Here is a 17,990-nt window from a genome sequence, read left to right as displayed (position 1 = left end):
TCTTTCTTTCTTTCTTTCTTTCTTTCTTTCTTTCTTTCTTTTTTCTTCCTTCCTTCCCTCCGTTCCTTCCTTCCTTCCTTCTCTCCTTCCTTTCCTCCCTTCTTTCTCTTTTCTTCTTTTGACTTTGATCCTATTATCTCATGGAGTCATTAATTTCTATTTGGTCTATTCTTAACTTACTTTGGGTAAGATTTTGTACCTCTTTTACTAAGATGTTAATTTGCCTTCAAGTCTTTTCTTTAAAGTTCTTATTTCATTTCAGATTCTTTCCTCTAGTAACTCTCATTCCATTTATATATCATTTTAAAACTTTGTTTCTCCTGGGTATTATATCTCAGAGGTGTCAAATATGCAGTCTACAACATGCCCTGGGATGAATCAGATTAAAATGTGATTGGGAAACATTTAGCAAAATGCATAAAAACACAATAGAACATAGATAATGTTAATAAGTGGTTTTCTAAGTCAACATGCAACCTGTAGGGATCTTTTGTAGTTTAGTGGCCTCCATTTCTATTGGAGTTTGGCATCACAGTTCTGTTTGACCTTGTGAAAGCAAACTATGCTTTTCTTTGAGACTTTGCTTTCAGATATTTTGGAGTTATTCTCTTCTTTTGGGTTTATATCTTGGGCATCCCTGACATCTTATTAGATCTTTATCATGGGAGTCTTTTTTTTGTTTACTCATCCTTCTAGTCTTACTTTACAGATTGAGAGTTTATGTTAGGGCCGGACTTTGTGCACTTAGGGAGGGAATGTTAGCTTATTTGGTCCTGATTTGTTTTCTCTGGGATCCGTGCTCTTGATATTGAATGCTATGTTCTTCAAGAATTTCAGAGGCAACTCTGGCCAGGATCCTGCAATCTTTCGGCTCACCTTAAGCATCTGATCTAAGGTGAGATTTGATTGTTATCTTCCTGGTCTGAAATTTGCAACCTCTTGACTCCAGTTTGGATCTGACTGACACAACTACAGACTTGCCCGTATATTTGGAGCTTCAGTAAACTGCTGCTGACCTCAACCTCTGTCAGGTAGCTTGGAGGCTTGGCAGGTTCAGATTTATAGAGCTTCAGGTTCACCTTTGGTCTGAGCTCCTTGTCCTCATTACTCAGCTGCAGACCTCAATTTAGGTCTATTGATGGAATCTGCAATCCTTATCTGGGGTCAGTGCCACACAGCTGCTCACCTCTGTTCTTGGTCTTTGACCAGCATACAGCCTCAGCCTAGGTATGAGCTGGATCTATTCTTTCTCGTAATGTACAGCCCTCGGTTTGATCTGAGATCCTCCCTGGCCCCATGCTTGGATCCATGGTCCAGCTCTGGAGTCTGAGCAACACAGCTGCTGGCTGGCTTCTGTTTCTGTTACTAATCCTTGTGTTTTCTGTTTGAATTTTCTTGTCATTACTGATTCTGATGCTCTTCCTAGGTCTTTGTTGGAGGAGATATAGGAAAGAGCTGAACTGGACTGCTACTTCATACTCTACCATATTTACTGGTCTCTACTTTACTTTGTGTCAGTTCGTAAAAATATTTCCATACTTCTTTAGGTTCTTAGAATTGATTGTTTCTGATAGCATATTAATATTCCCTTATATACCCTAGTTTATTTAGCCATCTAAGAGCAACCACTTTGTTTCCTTTCTAAGCTTTGACAAAAAGTGCTTATATAAATGTTTTGGTGTATAGAGAGTCTTTCTTTTTGCCAGTAACCTCCTTGGGGTATATGCCTAGCAGTGGAATCTTTGAGTCAAAGGTATGGACAGTTTAGATACTTTATTTGCATAATTACAAATTGTTTTCCAGAATGGTTGTACCAATTCACAGCCCCAACAACAATGCCTCTTTCCACAATTCTTCCCACATTGATTACTAACATCTTTTGTCATCTTTGCCAATTTGTTGAGTATGAGGCTACCACTTATGTATACTTTATTCTCTCCTCTGATACTGCCACTACTCTAGTTCAAGCTCTTATCATGTCACACCTGGTCTATTACAATGGCATTCTGGTGTACCTTCCTACTTTAAGCCTCTCCCCACTTCAGTCCTTTCTCTATTTATCCATCAATGTGATTTTCCTGAAGTGCAAGTCTGATTGTGTCACCCCACTACTCAAATTCTCATGGCTTCCTATTGCTTCTAGGAACAAATGCAAAATGCTTCATTTGACATTTAAAACCCTTTATAACCTAGTCCCTTCCTACCTCTTCAGTCTCCTTATACCTTACTCCTCAAACCTACGTGTACTCTTCAGTCTCGTAACACTGGCCTCCTGGCTGTTCCATGAACAAGATATTCTATCTCTTGGCTCCAAGCATTTTCTCTGGCTGCCTCCCATGCCTGGGTCACTCTCCCTCCTCCTCTCTGGCTCCTGACCTCCCCTACTTCCTTTAAGTCCCAATTAAAATTCCATCTTCTATGGAAAACCTTCCCCAATCCCTCTTAATTCCAGTGCTGTCCCTCTGTTAGTTATCTCCTATTTATTTTGTATATAGCTTGCTTTGTGTATATTTGTTTGCATGATTGTTTCTGTTATGAGACTGTAAACTCCTTGAGGACAAGAACTATCTTTTGCCTCTTTGTAGCCCCAGTACTTAACACATAGTAGACACTTAATAAATGCTTATTGATTGATTATTTTGACTTGTACTTATCTTCTGATTTATGGCTATTAATAGTTTATAATTATTATTTTGTTTTGAGAACTGTTTTATTTTTGATCTTCAAATTTTGCTCATTTACCAATTGAAGAATGCCTTTTGGAAGCTGATTCCATTTGTTGATAATCTGTAGTACTGCCTAATTTCCTTGACTATATTTATTAATTGTTTAAGTATGCAGTACAGAAGAATAAGTACTGGACCCTGCAGTCAGAGAGCTTGAGATTGAATCCCGTTTCTGCAATTAATTACTCATGTGACTTTGGGCAAGTACTTTACTTTTCTTGGCCTTCATTTCCTCCTCTGTGAAAGGAGTGGGTTGGATTTTATGATCTCAAAAGTTTCTTCTAGCTCTAAATCTGTTATCTTAATCCTATGTGGCATTATGTTAGATTCTATACAGAGAAAACTTCAGGGAAATGGCCTATGGTTTAAGATTTATGTGCTGATTCAGATGCTTTATTAGGGATTTGTGTATGACCAAACAAAAACAGTAGAAGAGTAAGTGATTAATGTCATACATTAATGTTGGGGTAGGTACATTTTGGACAGAAGTCAGATATGAATGTGTAATTAGGATAGAGCAATTGGAGCATTCAGCAGGACTTTGATGCCAGAGAAACTTTAATGTGCATCATTGCAATCCAGATAAATTAATGAGAGCTGGGCTTTTAGAAACAGTATGGATGGTGAGAGAAAAAAGATAGTGAATATTAGGTGAAAGGAACAGGATTCAGATAATTTTCAACAATGTCCCCTCTCCTGTCTGCACAGTCTTATGTCACTGGAGGAATGCAACTTTCTGTAGTTTCCCGGGAGGATGACGAGGGCACCCCACGCTCCCAACAAAACTGTGTATGCACAGATCACACTGACACGTTCAAGATGGAACAGCTAACAACATAATTTCAGAACCCACACATATACCAACCATAACATCACCCTAGGATGGGTTGCCATGGACAACCAGAGAACATTTCCCAGGCACAAGGAATACTCCTACATCACCCCACACTGCAGATGGCAACAGGGAAAAATGATGTTCCAGGGAAATGAAAATGGAGCCTTTGGAAATTTACTGGAAGCAGGGGTTAATTTAGCATATCTTTTCATCATTTCCCCCCTTAAGTGACATTAAGGACATTAAATGACATTTTTTTTTGATTGGAAGAACTTGAGTATCTCTGATTTGTCTTTGTAGAAGAGTTTCAGGTAAAGGCTGTAGGCAGGGTGAGATGACCTCTCCCTACTGAGTTGGACAGAACACTGGGAGGTCAAGCCATCAGGCAGAAGGTTTGAGGGCATAAGTCCTTATTGGTTCTTTGACTTCTTATTAAGAAAAGGTCCCCTATGTCACACTGTTCCTGCCATTTAGGTTTGCTCTGTTCTGCAGACATATACTGCATCCCCTTATTCTGATCAGCCATTTCCCAAAATGACCTTGGTTACAAGAGGGAGTATGGCCAGTAGGAGGCCATCACCACTCTTGGGAAAATGGTGCAGTATGCCTACCTTGTTGATGTCAGCATTATATCATAATTACAGAGGATGAGGTTACATCCTAATATTTTAATCCAACAACATAAAAGACTGTTCAATAGCCCACAAAACCTTAAACATAAAGGAATAATAGCAGGATAGTTAATTATCCCAAGAGCATTTCTATTTTAATTCCATCAAAAAAGATGAGAACAAGATAATAATAATAACAGTAACAATACTAATAATAGTTGACATTTATATGTTGCTTTGAGATTTGCAAAATACTTCATTTTGATCACATTTGATCCTCATAATAACTAGGATAGCATTTTTTTAAGTGCTTAGAGTTTGCTCTGAAATTACTTTCTCTATTGAGTCTGGTAGTCTTTCTTAAAAAACTCCCTAATCTCTATTAGGTAAACATTTTCCTTCCTACAGTAAAAAGACTTTCCATGGACTGGGAACAACAACAACAATCTCACCATCTCTTAGTCACCCTGTCCTTGTATTTATCACTGAACATCTAGAAGCATATTAGCATCAACCCTAACCTATCATTCTTATCCCTATCCTCCTTATCCCTGCCCTGCTCATGACCCAATCCAACCCTGCCAACCACTTTTGCTGTGCCTTCTGAAATTCCTTTTTCATAAAGAACCAACTTGCCTTCCTTTTGGACCTCTTTCCTCTCATACTCTTTCCATCTGCTTGTTCTCATTGAGATCTGGTTTACCTGACACTGCATCCTCCCTAACCTTTCCAATACCTTCAGTCTCATCCCTGGCACACTGGTCCTGGTTGGGGAGTTGAATACTACTTGCCTCCCCACTACCACTTCTAGACTCCCTCTTTGTCACCATCACTTAGCAACCTCTACTCCTTTTAAGTTCTGTTCTATTCAGATCATGGTGACTGTTGCGTTCTAGCCTGCAAGTCAGTCCCCTTCCTTTCTCAAGGAGCTCAGTAGCTGGCTCAGCTGGCTCACAAGTTTCCTTTCCTTTATAACTCTTTATAACTCTTGCCCTTATTTTGGGAACTTCACCATCCATGGTAATATTCCCTCAAATTCCCTAACCTCCCTATTCCTTGATCACCTTAAATCTCATGAACCAATTCCTTCACCCTAGATCTCACCATTAACCACAAGTGTTCCAATTCTTTAATCAAAAACTCTTTTGTTTATCTTTCCATAACCTGTTATCATTCCATCACTTCCTCTGCTTTATCCTTCCACCTATTCTTCATTCTTATCAATCCTTCTACTCTTCAGTATTTTTTTTTCAGGCCATTATCCTTGCTCTTACTTCCCTTTCCTCCCTTCCTGATCTCAACCCTATAATTAACCAGTTTTGCTCCACACTGTTATCTACTCTAAAATCCCCACCAACCTGTCTTATTCTTCCCATCCCAAGCCTCAGTCCTGTACCATTCTGACCATTCTCCTTTTCCACTCCTACTCTTATTTTGTTGATCTGATTTGTATGCCTTTTTCTTTTTTAATCATATTGTTTAAAGGTTTACCAATTGTGTTAGGCCTTTCAAAGGACCTGGTTTTAGTTTTATTTTTCAGTTGTAGAATCTTTTTTCAATTTATCTATTTTTCTTCTCATTTTTAAGATTTATTGTTTTGTGTTTTTAGGGTTTGTTGGGTTTATGATTTTTAAAATGTATATTCAGTTTATTAATCTTTTCTTTTTCTACAATTTGTTAATATATATTTTTAGGGATATACTTTTTACTCTGAGGACTACATGCCAGAAATTTTGGTATGTTGTTTTATCATTGTCTTTCATATAACTATTAGTTTTTCTTCTTTGATTTTTTTTTTCTTTAATCTCATTTCTAAGGGTTCTGTTATTAAGTCTCCATTTAGGTCTGTGTCTGTTGTTTGTGCTCTTTTAATTGATTACTGTTTTTATTGGCTTATTATCTATAAAGGGTATGTTTAGAATTTCTTCCCTTTTTACATTTGCAATTATTTTGCAATCTATTCTATTCTACCCTAATATGTGATCAGTTTTTATAAAAGTGTCATGATAAATGGTTCTAAGAAGTGTGGTTCTGAGGGGAAAAAAATGCTTTTAAGAAATGTGCATATTCTTTACTGGTTCCTTTCAGTGCCAAAGGTTTTTTTTGTTTTGTTTTGTTTTGTTTTGTTTTGCTTTTTTTTTTTAGCTCTCCAGCAGTTTGTTCAGTTTTATAGCTTTTCTTTGCTATTTCTGTTATACTTTTTCCTACTATTATCATGTTGCTATTTTTGTAGTTCAGTTAATTTTTCCTTTTTGAATTTAAATGTTATACTGTTTGGAACATATAAGTTAAAAAATTATGTTGGTTCATTGTCTGTGGTTCCTTTAAAGCAGTAGTTCTTAGACTTTTTGGTCTCAAGACTCCTTTTCACTCTTAAAAATTATTGAGGACCTACTAAAGAACTTTTATTTATGTGGGTTATGTCTATCAGTGTTCAATTAAGCTAATTATTTTTCCTATGAAGATTAGCAATTCTGAAATTTGTTTCCTCCTAACTTCTAGTAACACTTTCATTTTGCTTTTAAATCATTTTGGAACATCGTGTTATGGTTCATCAGATGTTGACTTAGTTTCTTTTTTCTTACAGTATTTCGTTAGAGATGTCGTAATCTTTAAAATTTTTTTGTACTCTATCCTCTGTTTTAATTTTAGCATCATCTCTATTGAAATCTGGCTGTGTTCTAAGTTTTTTTTTTTTAGGCAATTGGGGTTAAGTGACTTGCCCAGGGTTACACAGCTAGTAAGTGTCAAGTGTCTGGTCTGAGATTGGATTTGAACTCAGGTCCTCCTGACTCCAGAGCTGGTGCTCTATCCACTGCACCACCTAGCTGCCCCTGTGCTCTAAGTTTTTAATTGAATTATTATTCGTTAAATTTTTGGTGATTTTTAGTCTTCTTTCCTTATGTTCCTTTTATATTCTCTTATATTTCCCACTTTCTGACTCTTCCTTTGATGGTGGATATATCCCTGGTACTTCTCACTAAGCTTGGTCCCTTGACCTAAGTAACTGGTTCCATATGAATTCAGTTTCCTTTCTTTCAGTACCAGGGCTGCTCCCATGCCCCAGTTCTCTCAGTTCTTTAGATCTATTGCTGAGTTGATTCAGCATCTTCAACTTTCTGCATGTAGGTTATAGGTAGAATCTCTGTAACCTTATAGTTTCTTACCTTAGGGGCTGCCTCAGGCCCAAGGAGGCCTGATTTCTTACTCTAATCCCTTCTGTCTTCCTCACATGGCTGGGCAGAGTCATGACTGTTGCTTATTGCAATGTGATGGAGGAAATGTCTTGTCAGGACACACTGGAAGCAAGAGAGAAACACTTGAGTGGGTTCCAAACCAAAATCCCATGGGTTAGTTTGTATGTGCCCTGCCCGAGCATGGTAACTTTTGGGGAAAAAGGTTCTAAGTGAGTACTTTAAGGATTAGTTACCTTGTTGGACTTCTTGCTTCTAGTTCTGTGGATTTAGCTGTAATTCCTCTTTGGGGAATTTTTTTTAGAGCAAATGTGGAATGGAGAAAATGTCTAGTCTTTGTTTTTTTTTGGTTATGTGACCCCTTTAAGCCAATGATTTCTTAATTACCAAATCTGATGGGCATTTTTTTCCTTCATGCTTCTTGACCTCTTTATCCTTGACCAAATCTTCATCCTTCTTGACCTCTTTACTGCAGTTGACACTGTTGACTGCCTCCTGTATCCTCTCTCCTCTCTGGGTTTTTGTGACACTACCCTCTCTTTGTTCTCCTGCTGCTCATCAACTGCTACCTCTCAGTATCCTCAGCTGTCTCATCATCCTTATCGTGTCTCCTCCCTGTGGTTTTTTTGTCAGTCTCTGCCCTGGGAACTCTTCTCTTCTGTCTGTACTCTCTCCCTTGGTCACCTCATCAGCTGCCATGAATTTAGTTATCAACTCTATACCGATGCCTCACCAATCTATGTATGCAGCCCCAGTCTCCCCTCTGAGCTGCAGTTCTGTATCATGAAGGCCTATTAGACACCTTGAACTGGATGTTCCAGAGATACTCCAAAATCAACATATCCACAATAAAACCCGTTATCTTTTTCTCAAAACCACTCATATTTCAAACTCCCCTGTGCCCATTGAAGTGACCATCATTCTTCCAGTCTCTCAGGTTTGTAACCTCAGTGTTTTCTTTGACTCCTCATTCTTCCCCAGTTAAAATTCCTTGAGAGTAGAGATTTTTTTCATTCTTTGTATTTGAACCACCCAAGTACCACCTGGCTTGGTAGAAGGTACTTAGTAAATATTTTCCGATTTGTTGATTTATCTACCATTCTGTAACTTTCTACTAACCATCATATCCTCACATCTACTGGTCAGTGATACAGTATTAATGTTAGTAATAGTAGTAATGGCTAAGGTTTGTAAAGCACATTATAAATATTATTTCATTTTTTTCTTCAAAATAACCCTGAGGTAGGTATTTTTATTACTCCCATTTTACATATGAGAAAACTGAGACAGAGGTTAAATGACTTGACCGGGGTCACATTGCTGGTGAATATAGGAGGCCAAATTTGAACTCATGTCTTCCTGGAAGATTCTAAGTCCCTGCTTTATCCAGGAAACCATCTAGCTGTTAAGAGAATGAACCTAAGGTTCTGCAAATGCTGTAGTTCCTTTTGAACCATCAAAGAAGTTTTGAATTAAGTGCAGTATGCTTTCAGCATTAAGTTTATATTTTGCTGTGTTCTATTTTTTTGAACGTTGGTAATTTGTGTGCCGTAGATAGGTAGCTAGGACATTCAAATGACAAGGAGGCAGCATAGCATAGTGGATGGTGCTGGACATGGAGTCAGGAAGATCTGGGTTTAATTTCTGCCTCTAATGTTTATCATCTGAGAGACCTTTCCTCATCTATACAGCGAGGTCGATAGTAGCATCTACTTTACAGCGTTGTTGTGTACATCACTGAGAAAACATAAGTAAGTTGCTTTGCAAATCTTAGAGCACTATATAAAAGTCTGTAATTATGATCATTAAATCTAATAGATGATAAAAGAATTGTATCTGATCCCACAGCAGTGAAGTGTAGTGTTCTTACAGGAAGAAGACCTGCCTTCACCATTTCATGTCTCTGTGCCTCAGTTTCCTCACCAGAAATCTGAAGAAGGTGGACTTTAAGGTCCCTTCCAGTCCTAATATACAACGTTCTTTGAGCTCTGTGCTCCAGTCTGAAGTGTGGGTGGGGAAGGAGTGAGGATATATGTGGTTAGAGTAAACATATGACTCTTTCTTGTCTGTATGCTACAAATGCAGTTGGGAACAGGTTCGGTGAATTATAGTAGTGAATTATTTCACCTTCCTAAGCTTTAGTTTTCCCATCTGTAAAATAGGATTGATGATACCTCTACTACTTACTTCATAGGATTGTTGGTAAGCGAGTGACATGTAAATATGTAAGGGAGAAAGAAACAAGTACTTACATAGCTCCTACTATATTCTAGGCACTGTATTAAGTGCTTTACAAATATTATTTCATCATACACACATGCACACACAGATGTACGTATGTATATATAAAATTATTATTTTATTATGTTACTTTTAGTTTAGTGGGGGTAGGGGTGAGTAGAACAATGCCAATTTAAAATGGCTACTTTTTAAAAAAATTGAAAATCAGCCTTACGAGTAATCATCGTTAGTCAAAGTCAAGCTACCCAACTCAGACCCTATTTTCCAGCCTTAACTCCTGGATCTGCTGCTCCCTTTTTTTTAGCCAGACTTTTTTTTTAATTACCCACCTACTAGTTCACAACTAGTCTAAGTATGGAGACTCTGCTGTGAATACAATTGCCCTTACTTCCCTCATTCAGAATATTTAGCATAGTAAAAAAAAAAAAAGATGTTTGAATGGAATGTAGGGGGTGAGGAGAGGCAGTGGTTGGTTTCTTCCAACTCTGGTGATGTGATCTTGATAAATCATTTCTAGTCTCTGAACCTCAGTTTTCCCAACTGTAAATGATAGAGTCAAACTAGATACTGGGATGCTGTTTTAATGCTTCCTTTTTCTCTCTTTGCAGGTTATGATTGTGGTGGGCGGCCAAGCCCCCAAAGCTATCCGGAGTGTTGAATGTTATGATTTTGAGGAGGACAGATGGGATCAGATCGCGGAACTTCCTTCAAGGAGATGCAGAGCAGGTCAGATGAATGATTTTTAGGAGCTGCAGTATGACATAACCATTGCCTTGTACCTCTTGGCTGTCCTAAAAAACTTCCTTCTCAGCCTTATTTCCCTTGTTTCTCAGAGGCGTGATCGAGGGCTGTCTCCCCTGATAGCTGGAGGCACCATGAAAGGCTGGTTGGTGTGGAGAGGAGAGCATTGGACCCAGAGTAGAGTTCTTGGGTTCCAGTCTTGGCTCTGCTACTCACTATTCTGTGACCTTGAGCAAATCACTGAGCTTTCCTGAGCCCGAGTTTGCTCATTTGTAAAATGAGGCCTTTGGAATGGACAACTTCTAAGATCTCTTCTAGTACTGCATTTGTCATCTTATGATTCTATGCTCTGGTTTTGAATTTGAGTTCTGCTACTTGCTAAGTGTGTGACTTTTGGCAGTGCACTTAGTCATTCTGGGCTTCAGTTTTCTTATGTGTAAAATAAGAAGATTGAATTAAAACTGATCCAAACTAATTTAGCAAGCATTTATTAAGCCCATACTGTGTCAGTCAGTGAGTGAGTCGACAAGCATCTTAAGTACTTACTATGTGCCGGGTTCTGGGGGTACAAAGACAAAATTTTTAAAAAACCACCGCCATGAACAGATCCCACTTAACTCTTAAGTCTATGATCTTATGTGCTCTGGAACTATAAGTTTATTTTCAGTATTTTTTTCCATATTCCAAGCATTGTATTCTGGGTAGGTTATAACCCCTTCATGACTGTGAAGTTACTGTAGCTGAAAAATTCTTGATCCCAGAACCACTCCATTAACAAACACTTCTCCATTTAGCTTGGGCTTGGACAATATAGAGTCCATCACTGGGCCCATATTTGAATCTTTTCCAGATTGATAGGACGGACCCGAGCTGCACTCTCTTAGCCATTAGGAACTGGGCATCTTTTCCATTCCATTCAGAGAGCATTTATTTGGCGCCTTCTGTATGCTAACTGCTGTTTGTGGTGCTTAAGATGTAAGGATAAAAGCCACAGTCTCTGTCCTCCATGGTAGATAACTAATAATAACTGAGGAAACACAATCCTAGCCATGCAATTTATTATCAAAACAGGCCTAATAATGACTCCCCAGTCAGTCTAAAGACCCTGAATACAGAGTGAGACAGATTTTTATATATTGTAAGCAATTAATCAAATAAGACCAATTAAGTAAAAGAAAACAGTGAATAGGATACAAACCAGGATCCAAATTTGGTAATCTGATTTCTAATTGGAGGAAAGATTAGGGGCTTTCCAAGTTGGGAGGGGAATGAGGGATCTTGAGAGTTGGGAGCAGGCAGAGCAAACAGGTGCAGTTCCCTGAAATCAGAAAAAGAGATTTGGGAGCAGGCAGAGCGAACAGGTGCAGTTCCCTGAAATCAGAAAAAGAGGTGTCTCATTCCCTCCAACTGTTAGTACTTAATCAAAGGAACATGGAAACAGTAACTGATTGACCACTATGGGGCCAGTTTTCAGTTAAGATACATAGGTTGCCTGAGATATATAATTGTGAGAAAAATCCTTGCTTCCTTCTTCAGATCTGACTGAGTTTCTGGTCAGCATAACCTAGGTGCTTAGCTAAGCCTCTCTAAGCAACAGGTAAATGTGGTCCAGCTTCCCAGCCACATGGGGCTAGGTTCAAACAATGCAATAAAGTTTTCTCATAATTCCCATGACTGAATAAAGTTTTCTCACAAGACAGAAATTGGACTAGACCCAAAATTGAATGAAAAAGGACTGAGCCAGATCCAGAATTGAGTCAAAAGATGGAGTCATTGTGGTTCACTCAATTCCCATAATTCCCACACCTCAAGGAGTTTATATTTTATGCCATGTTGACATTTGTTGTTGTTCAGTTGTTTCAGTTGTGTCTGACCTAACCCTAGTTGCCTGGCAAAGAGACTGGAATGGTTTGCTATTTCCTTCTCTAGCTCTGACTTGCCCAGGGTCACACAGCTAGAAGGTGTGTGAGGCTGGGTTTGAACTCAAGTCTTCCTGACTCCAGGCCTAGCTCTCTATCCACTGCATCACCTAATTGCCCATGATGAGATTATGGAGAACAATAATAAAATAATTTTTAAAAATTAATTTTATTTTTTTAATTATAAGCATTTACTTTCCCTCCCTCCCACTTCTGCCTGCTTCCATCATTGTGGGGGGAGTGAGTAGAAAAAACAAAATCCGTGTAACAAATATGCATAGTCAAGAAAAGCAAATTCCCAAACTGGTCATGTCTAGAAATATATATCTCATCGTATAGCCTGAGTTTGTCAGCCTTCCTGTCAGTAGTTTGGCTCAACATCATCCTCTGGAATCGTTGATGGTCATTTTATTAATCAGAGTTAATAAGGGAAGTTTTGAAAATAAAAATGTATATTATATTAGTCTTCACTAAAGTTGTCCTTTGATGTCTCATTATGATGTAGAGGTGAGCCCTGGATTCTCAAACGCTTAAATGTCATTGGAGTACAAACTTTGGAAGGACCTACCAAGTCTACCAAAGGTTCTGAATAAGTGCTTAGTTATAGATTGTGTGTCTTTCCGCTGACATCAGTTTAGTCACAACATGATAAGTATTTTGGTCCTAGCAAACACAGATCCTTGAAGGTATTAGCCTGAGTAAAATTTGATATCCATTTTAGTGTTCACCTCCATAAAACAGAACTAAAAAAGTAACTCTTTTTTATTAAATTTATTTATTTTTATTTTTCAACATTCACTTTTATAAGATTGAGTTCTAAATTTTCCCCCCCTTTTCCCTCCCTCCTCCCCAAGATGGCATGCAATCTGATATAGGCTGTACACATATAATCATATTAAACATATTTCCACATTAGTCATATTGTGAAAGAAGAATAAGAACAAAAAGGAAAAACCATGAGAAAGAAAAAAGCAACAACAACAAAATAGAAAATAGTATGTTTTGATCTGTATTCAGACTCCATAGTTCTTCTTCTGGATGTGGATAGCATTTTCCACCATGAGTCTTTTGAGAAGAGCTAAGTCTATCTAAATTGGTCATCGCAAAATGTTGCTGTTAGCGTGTACAATGTTCTTCTGGTTCTGCTCACTTCGGTCAGCATCAGACCATACAAGTCTTTCCAGGTTTTTCTGAAGTCTCTCTGCTCATCATTTTTTATGGAATAATAGTATTCCATATGTAAATATGTAAATTCATATACCATAACTTGTTCAGCCATTCTCCAATTGACAGGCATCCCCTCAATTTCCAATTCTTGCCCACCATGAAAGATCTGCTATAAATATTTTTGTACACATGGGTCCTTTCCCCTTTTTTATGCTCTCTTTGGGATATAAATCTAGCAGTGCAATTGCTGGATCAAAGGGTAAGCACATTTTTATAGCCCTTTGGGCATAGTTCCAAATTGCTCTCCAGAATGGTTGGATCAGTTCACAACCTCACCAACAATGCATTAGTGTTCCAATTTTCCCACATCTTCAACATTTATCATTTTCTTGTTTTGTGATGTTAGCCAATCTGGTAGGTGTGATGTGGTATCTCAAAGTTGTTTTGATTTGCATTTCTCTAATAAATAGTGATTTAGAGAATTTTTTTCATATGACTATAGATAATTTAAAAAGGCAACGCTTAAAGAAAAACCCCACCACCCTATAAGTAATAGATATGATTTGAGATTATCTGATGTGTTGGACTATCCATGCTAGTGTCGTATTTCTTCTTCTTCCCCTTTCAATCAATCAAACAACCAACAGGCATTTATTGAGCTCTTATTATTTGCCAGGCATTGTGCTAAGTGCTAGGGATACAAAGAGATGAAAAAACAGTGCCTATCCTCAGGGAGCTCATAGTCTAACAAGGGAGATAACATGCAAAGAACTATGTACATACAAAGTAAATACATGATAAATTATGAGTAATCTCAGAGGGAAGGCATTAAGATTAAGGAGGACTTGAAAAAGCTTCTGGCAGAAGGTGGGATTTTGACTGGGACTTGAAGGAAGCCAAGGAAGTTAGGAGGTGAAGTTGAAAAGGGAGAGCCTTCTAGGCATAGGGGACAGCCTATTGAAAACACCCAGGGTTGGGAGATGGAGTGTCTTGTTCTAGAAATAGCATGGAGGCCACTGTCACTGGATTGCAGAGTACTTAGAGGGTAATAAAGTATAAGAGACTGGAAAGGTAGAAAGGGGGCATGTTGTGAAGAGTTTGAAAAGTCACACAGAAGATTTTATTTGATCCTAGGGATGATAGGGAAGTCATTGGACTTTATTGAAAAGGGGAGTAACATGGCCAGATCTGTGTTTTAGGATGCCCAATTTGATAACTGAGTGGACTGGAGTGGGGACAGATTTGAGATAGGGAGGCCAACCAGCTGGCTATTGCAATAGTCCAAGTTTGAGATGATGAGGGTCTGTACCAGCATGTTTGCAAGATGTTATTCAGGTAGAAATGACAGCACTTGACTACTGATTGGCTATAGGGGATGAGAGTTAGGAGTTGAGGATGATACCTGGATTTCAAGCCTGGGTGACTGGGAGGATGGTGGTGCCCTCTACTGTAATAAAGAAGGTAGGAAGAGAGACGAGGGAAGAGTTTTTACTCTTTTTTCTTATGCTTCTATGCCTTGCCTGGACTATTTCCTGTACATGGAATGTCCTCCTCTTTGCCTATTTGAAATCCTATTCATCTTGTAACGCTCAACTCAAATATCACTTCCTCCACTGAAGCCTTCCCTGATTTTCTGGGAAAATCAGGCCTTCCATAACACTTTGTTGCATAATTCTCTAATGTGCTTATTATGTAATATTGTGTATTATAGCCACCTGTATTATTATCTTACTCCCATTCTATACTATAAGCTCCTTGAGGGTGGCCATGATGTCTTATCTGAGCTTTATATCTATCTCTCACAGAACCAAGCACTGCTTTCCTTTTTTTTTTTTTTAGTCCCAAACTAGGATTTCATCATTGTAAGGAGCTCCCAATATGGAGACACTTATGTACATGGTCAGTCCATCTATAAGTTCTTAGTCTCAGAGTTGCCTGGGGACCTAAGGTTCAATGATTTGTCCATGGTCACATAACTAGGATGTGAACCTGAACCTAGCTCTTCCTAACACCAAGATGAGCTCTCCATTTTTGGACACGGTGCCAATTGCCTCTCTGTGCTTTATTAATGTTATTTGTACTGTACATTTGAGAATTGACTAGTTCTCTTTGCCGTTGCATGAGCTAACTTGAACCCTTTGATTTTCCTGCTCCTCAGGGGTGGTGTTCATGGCTGGAAGTGTTTACGCTGTGGGGGGCTTTAATGGCTCCCTTCGTGTCCGGACTGTTGACGTGTATGATGGTGTGAAGGACCAGTGGACGTCCATTGCCAGCATGCAGGAGCGCCGGAGCACACTCGGCGCAGCTGTGCTCAATGACCTCCTCTATGCAGTGGGGGGCTTTGATGGGAGTACAGGTGGGCTTTTAGAACTGTTCTCTTCCCCTTGTGGTTTAGGAGATGTCTATGAGTTTGCCTAAGCACAGTAATGAGATCCTTATCCTCCTCCCCGGCAAAGTTCTTGTCAACTACCCATTAGTGTAACCACTTACCCATCCATGCACTTTCTCTCTCTCTGCCCCATCCTCTCTGTGTCTCTTCATCTTTAGTCTCTGTCTCACATACACACTTACATACACATATTCTCTTTTTTCACCACAGACTTACTTTGTCCCCATAGACACATAAATTCTCTCTTGATCAATCAATCAATCAATATGCATTTCATTAAGTGATTACTATGTGTCAAACATCATGCTAAAAAGGAACCAAAAAAATCTCTGTCCTTGAGGAGTGAGTGAAGGGGAGTAAGAAGACTACAAGATAGGACAGGGCCGGGTTATGAATCAGTTAATCAATGAGTATTTATTAATCACTTACTCTGTGCCAGACACAACGCTACATGCTAGAGATAGGTAATGGGAGCCAGCGGAGCTTACTGGGGAGGTGGTGACATAGTCAGATCTATGCTTTAGGAAAATCATTTTGGCAGCAGAAAATCCATTTTGGATTGGAACGGAGACTTGAGGCATGGAGACTTATTAAGATGCTATTGCAGTTGTCCTGTTGCGAGGTGATGAGGGCCTGACATAGAGCGGTGGCTGTATGAGTAGAGAGAAAAGGACGTACGTGAAAGATGATTTGGAGGTACAAGTGGCAAGATTTGGCAATTGATTAAGTATGTAGAATGAATGAGATCAAGGAGTAAAGGATGACACCAAAGGTGCTAATGTAAGTGATTGAGAGGGTGGTGCTCACAAAAGTAATAGGGACGTTGGGAAGAGGGTTTGGGGCAGGGTGGGGTGGGGGTAAATAGTAATTCCAGAAGTAACAGACTCCAGCTGGTAATGCAGATCTGGAGCTCAGGATAGAGACTACGCCTAAAAATATAGATTTGGGGATCATCTGCATAGAGATGACAGTTGAAAACATAGGACTTGATGAGATCACCAAGCAAGATAGTAAAGCGGAAGAAGAGAAAAGGGAACAGGACAGAACCTTGAGGAACATCATAGTTTGTGGACATGAACCAGATATAAAGACCATGCAAATGAGACTCAAAGGAGCAGTTGTACAGATAGGAGTAGAACCAGGAGAGAAAAGTGTCAGCCTGATGAGGAGAGAGTATCTAGGAGGTAATCAACAGTGTCAGACACTACAGAGAATTCAGGAAAGTATCAGGATGGAGAAAAAGCCATTAGATTTGTCAATAAAGAAGTCATTGGTAACTTTGGAGGGAGCAGGTTTGGTTGAACGATAGGATCAGAAATCATATGGCAGAAGTTTAGAAATGACAGGGGAGGAGGAACTGAGCATAGATAATTTTCTTCAGGAGTTTAGCCAAGAAGAGAAGGAGAGATATAGGATGATAGTTAATGGAAACTATGGTAGTTTTTTAAGGATGGGGGAGGCACGAGCATGTTTGGAGGCAGCTTGGAAGGAAGGAGGGATAGATAGAGAAACTGATGATTAGAGGGAGAATAGGGATGATAGTGCGAACAATCTGCTGGAGAAGATGATGGGGTTAAGGATGCATGTAGATGGACTGGCCTTGGCAAAGAGAAGGACCACTTCATTATTATAGACTGGGGGAAAGGAAAAGAGAATAGGGAATGATGTCAAGGGGTTTTAAGATGATGAAAAAGGGAGAAGAAGCAGCTCAAGGTGGGGGTAGAGAGTACGGTGGGGGGCTTTCGGAGAGAAGATAAGGTTTGGAATAGCTGCTGTAGTGAGAAAGATAGGAAATCAATTAGTTAGGGAGATATAGGATTGCCTTGCTGCAGTGAGAGCCCATTTGAGATGAAAGAACATCAGTTTGCAGTGGACCTAGTCTGCATGATGTTATGACTTCTTCCAGCTCCACTCAGAAGCATGTGGAGAGCAGGGGGCTGATGGTAGTAATCCATGGCTGGAATTTGGCAAGTCATGAACATCTGTGTAACAAAGGGGGCAAGAGAATCGAGACCAAGAGACACTGTAGAGTTGAACTGGTTCACCACGAGGTTGAGATTAAGAATGGAAGAGACTGTATCCAGTGCAGAAGTCATCACCTAGGAAAGTATGGAGAGAGTAGAGGTCATGATGAGCGTAAGGAAAAGGTTTAGGGCAGGGGTGGGGA

At 39.2% G+C, this 17,990-nt stretch overlaps 1 protein-coding gene across 1 annotated transcript in view; it reads left to right on the top strand.

The window, feature by feature from the left end:
- The window catches only part of KLHL3 (kelch like family member 3), a 168,717-nt gene that overhangs the window by 132,153 nt on the left and 18,574 nt on the right, over positions 1–17,990 (top strand). The window contains exons 9-11 of the mRNA XM_027849272.1: positions 10,216–10,333; positions 15,593–15,790; positions 17,965–17,990. The exon at positions 17,965–17,990 is cut by the window's right edge and continues 76 nt beyond it. Of these exons, the coding sequence (XP_027705073.1) occupies positions 10,216–10,333; positions 15,593–15,790; positions 17,965–17,990 (342 nt within the window). The remainder of the gene's footprint in view (positions 1–10,215; positions 10,334–15,592; positions 15,791–17,964) is intronic.

The sequence above is a fragment of the Vombatus ursinus genome, unplaced genomic scaffold (assembly GCF_900497805.2).
Source record: "Vombatus ursinus unplaced genomic scaffold, bare-nosed wombat genome assembly UNPS02007284.1, whole genome shotgun sequence".
Classification (NCBI taxonomy): domain Eukaryota; kingdom Metazoa; phylum Chordata; class Mammalia; order Diprotodontia; family Vombatidae; genus Vombatus; species Vombatus ursinus.
This window is presented reverse-complemented; position numbering and strand designations above follow the sequence as displayed.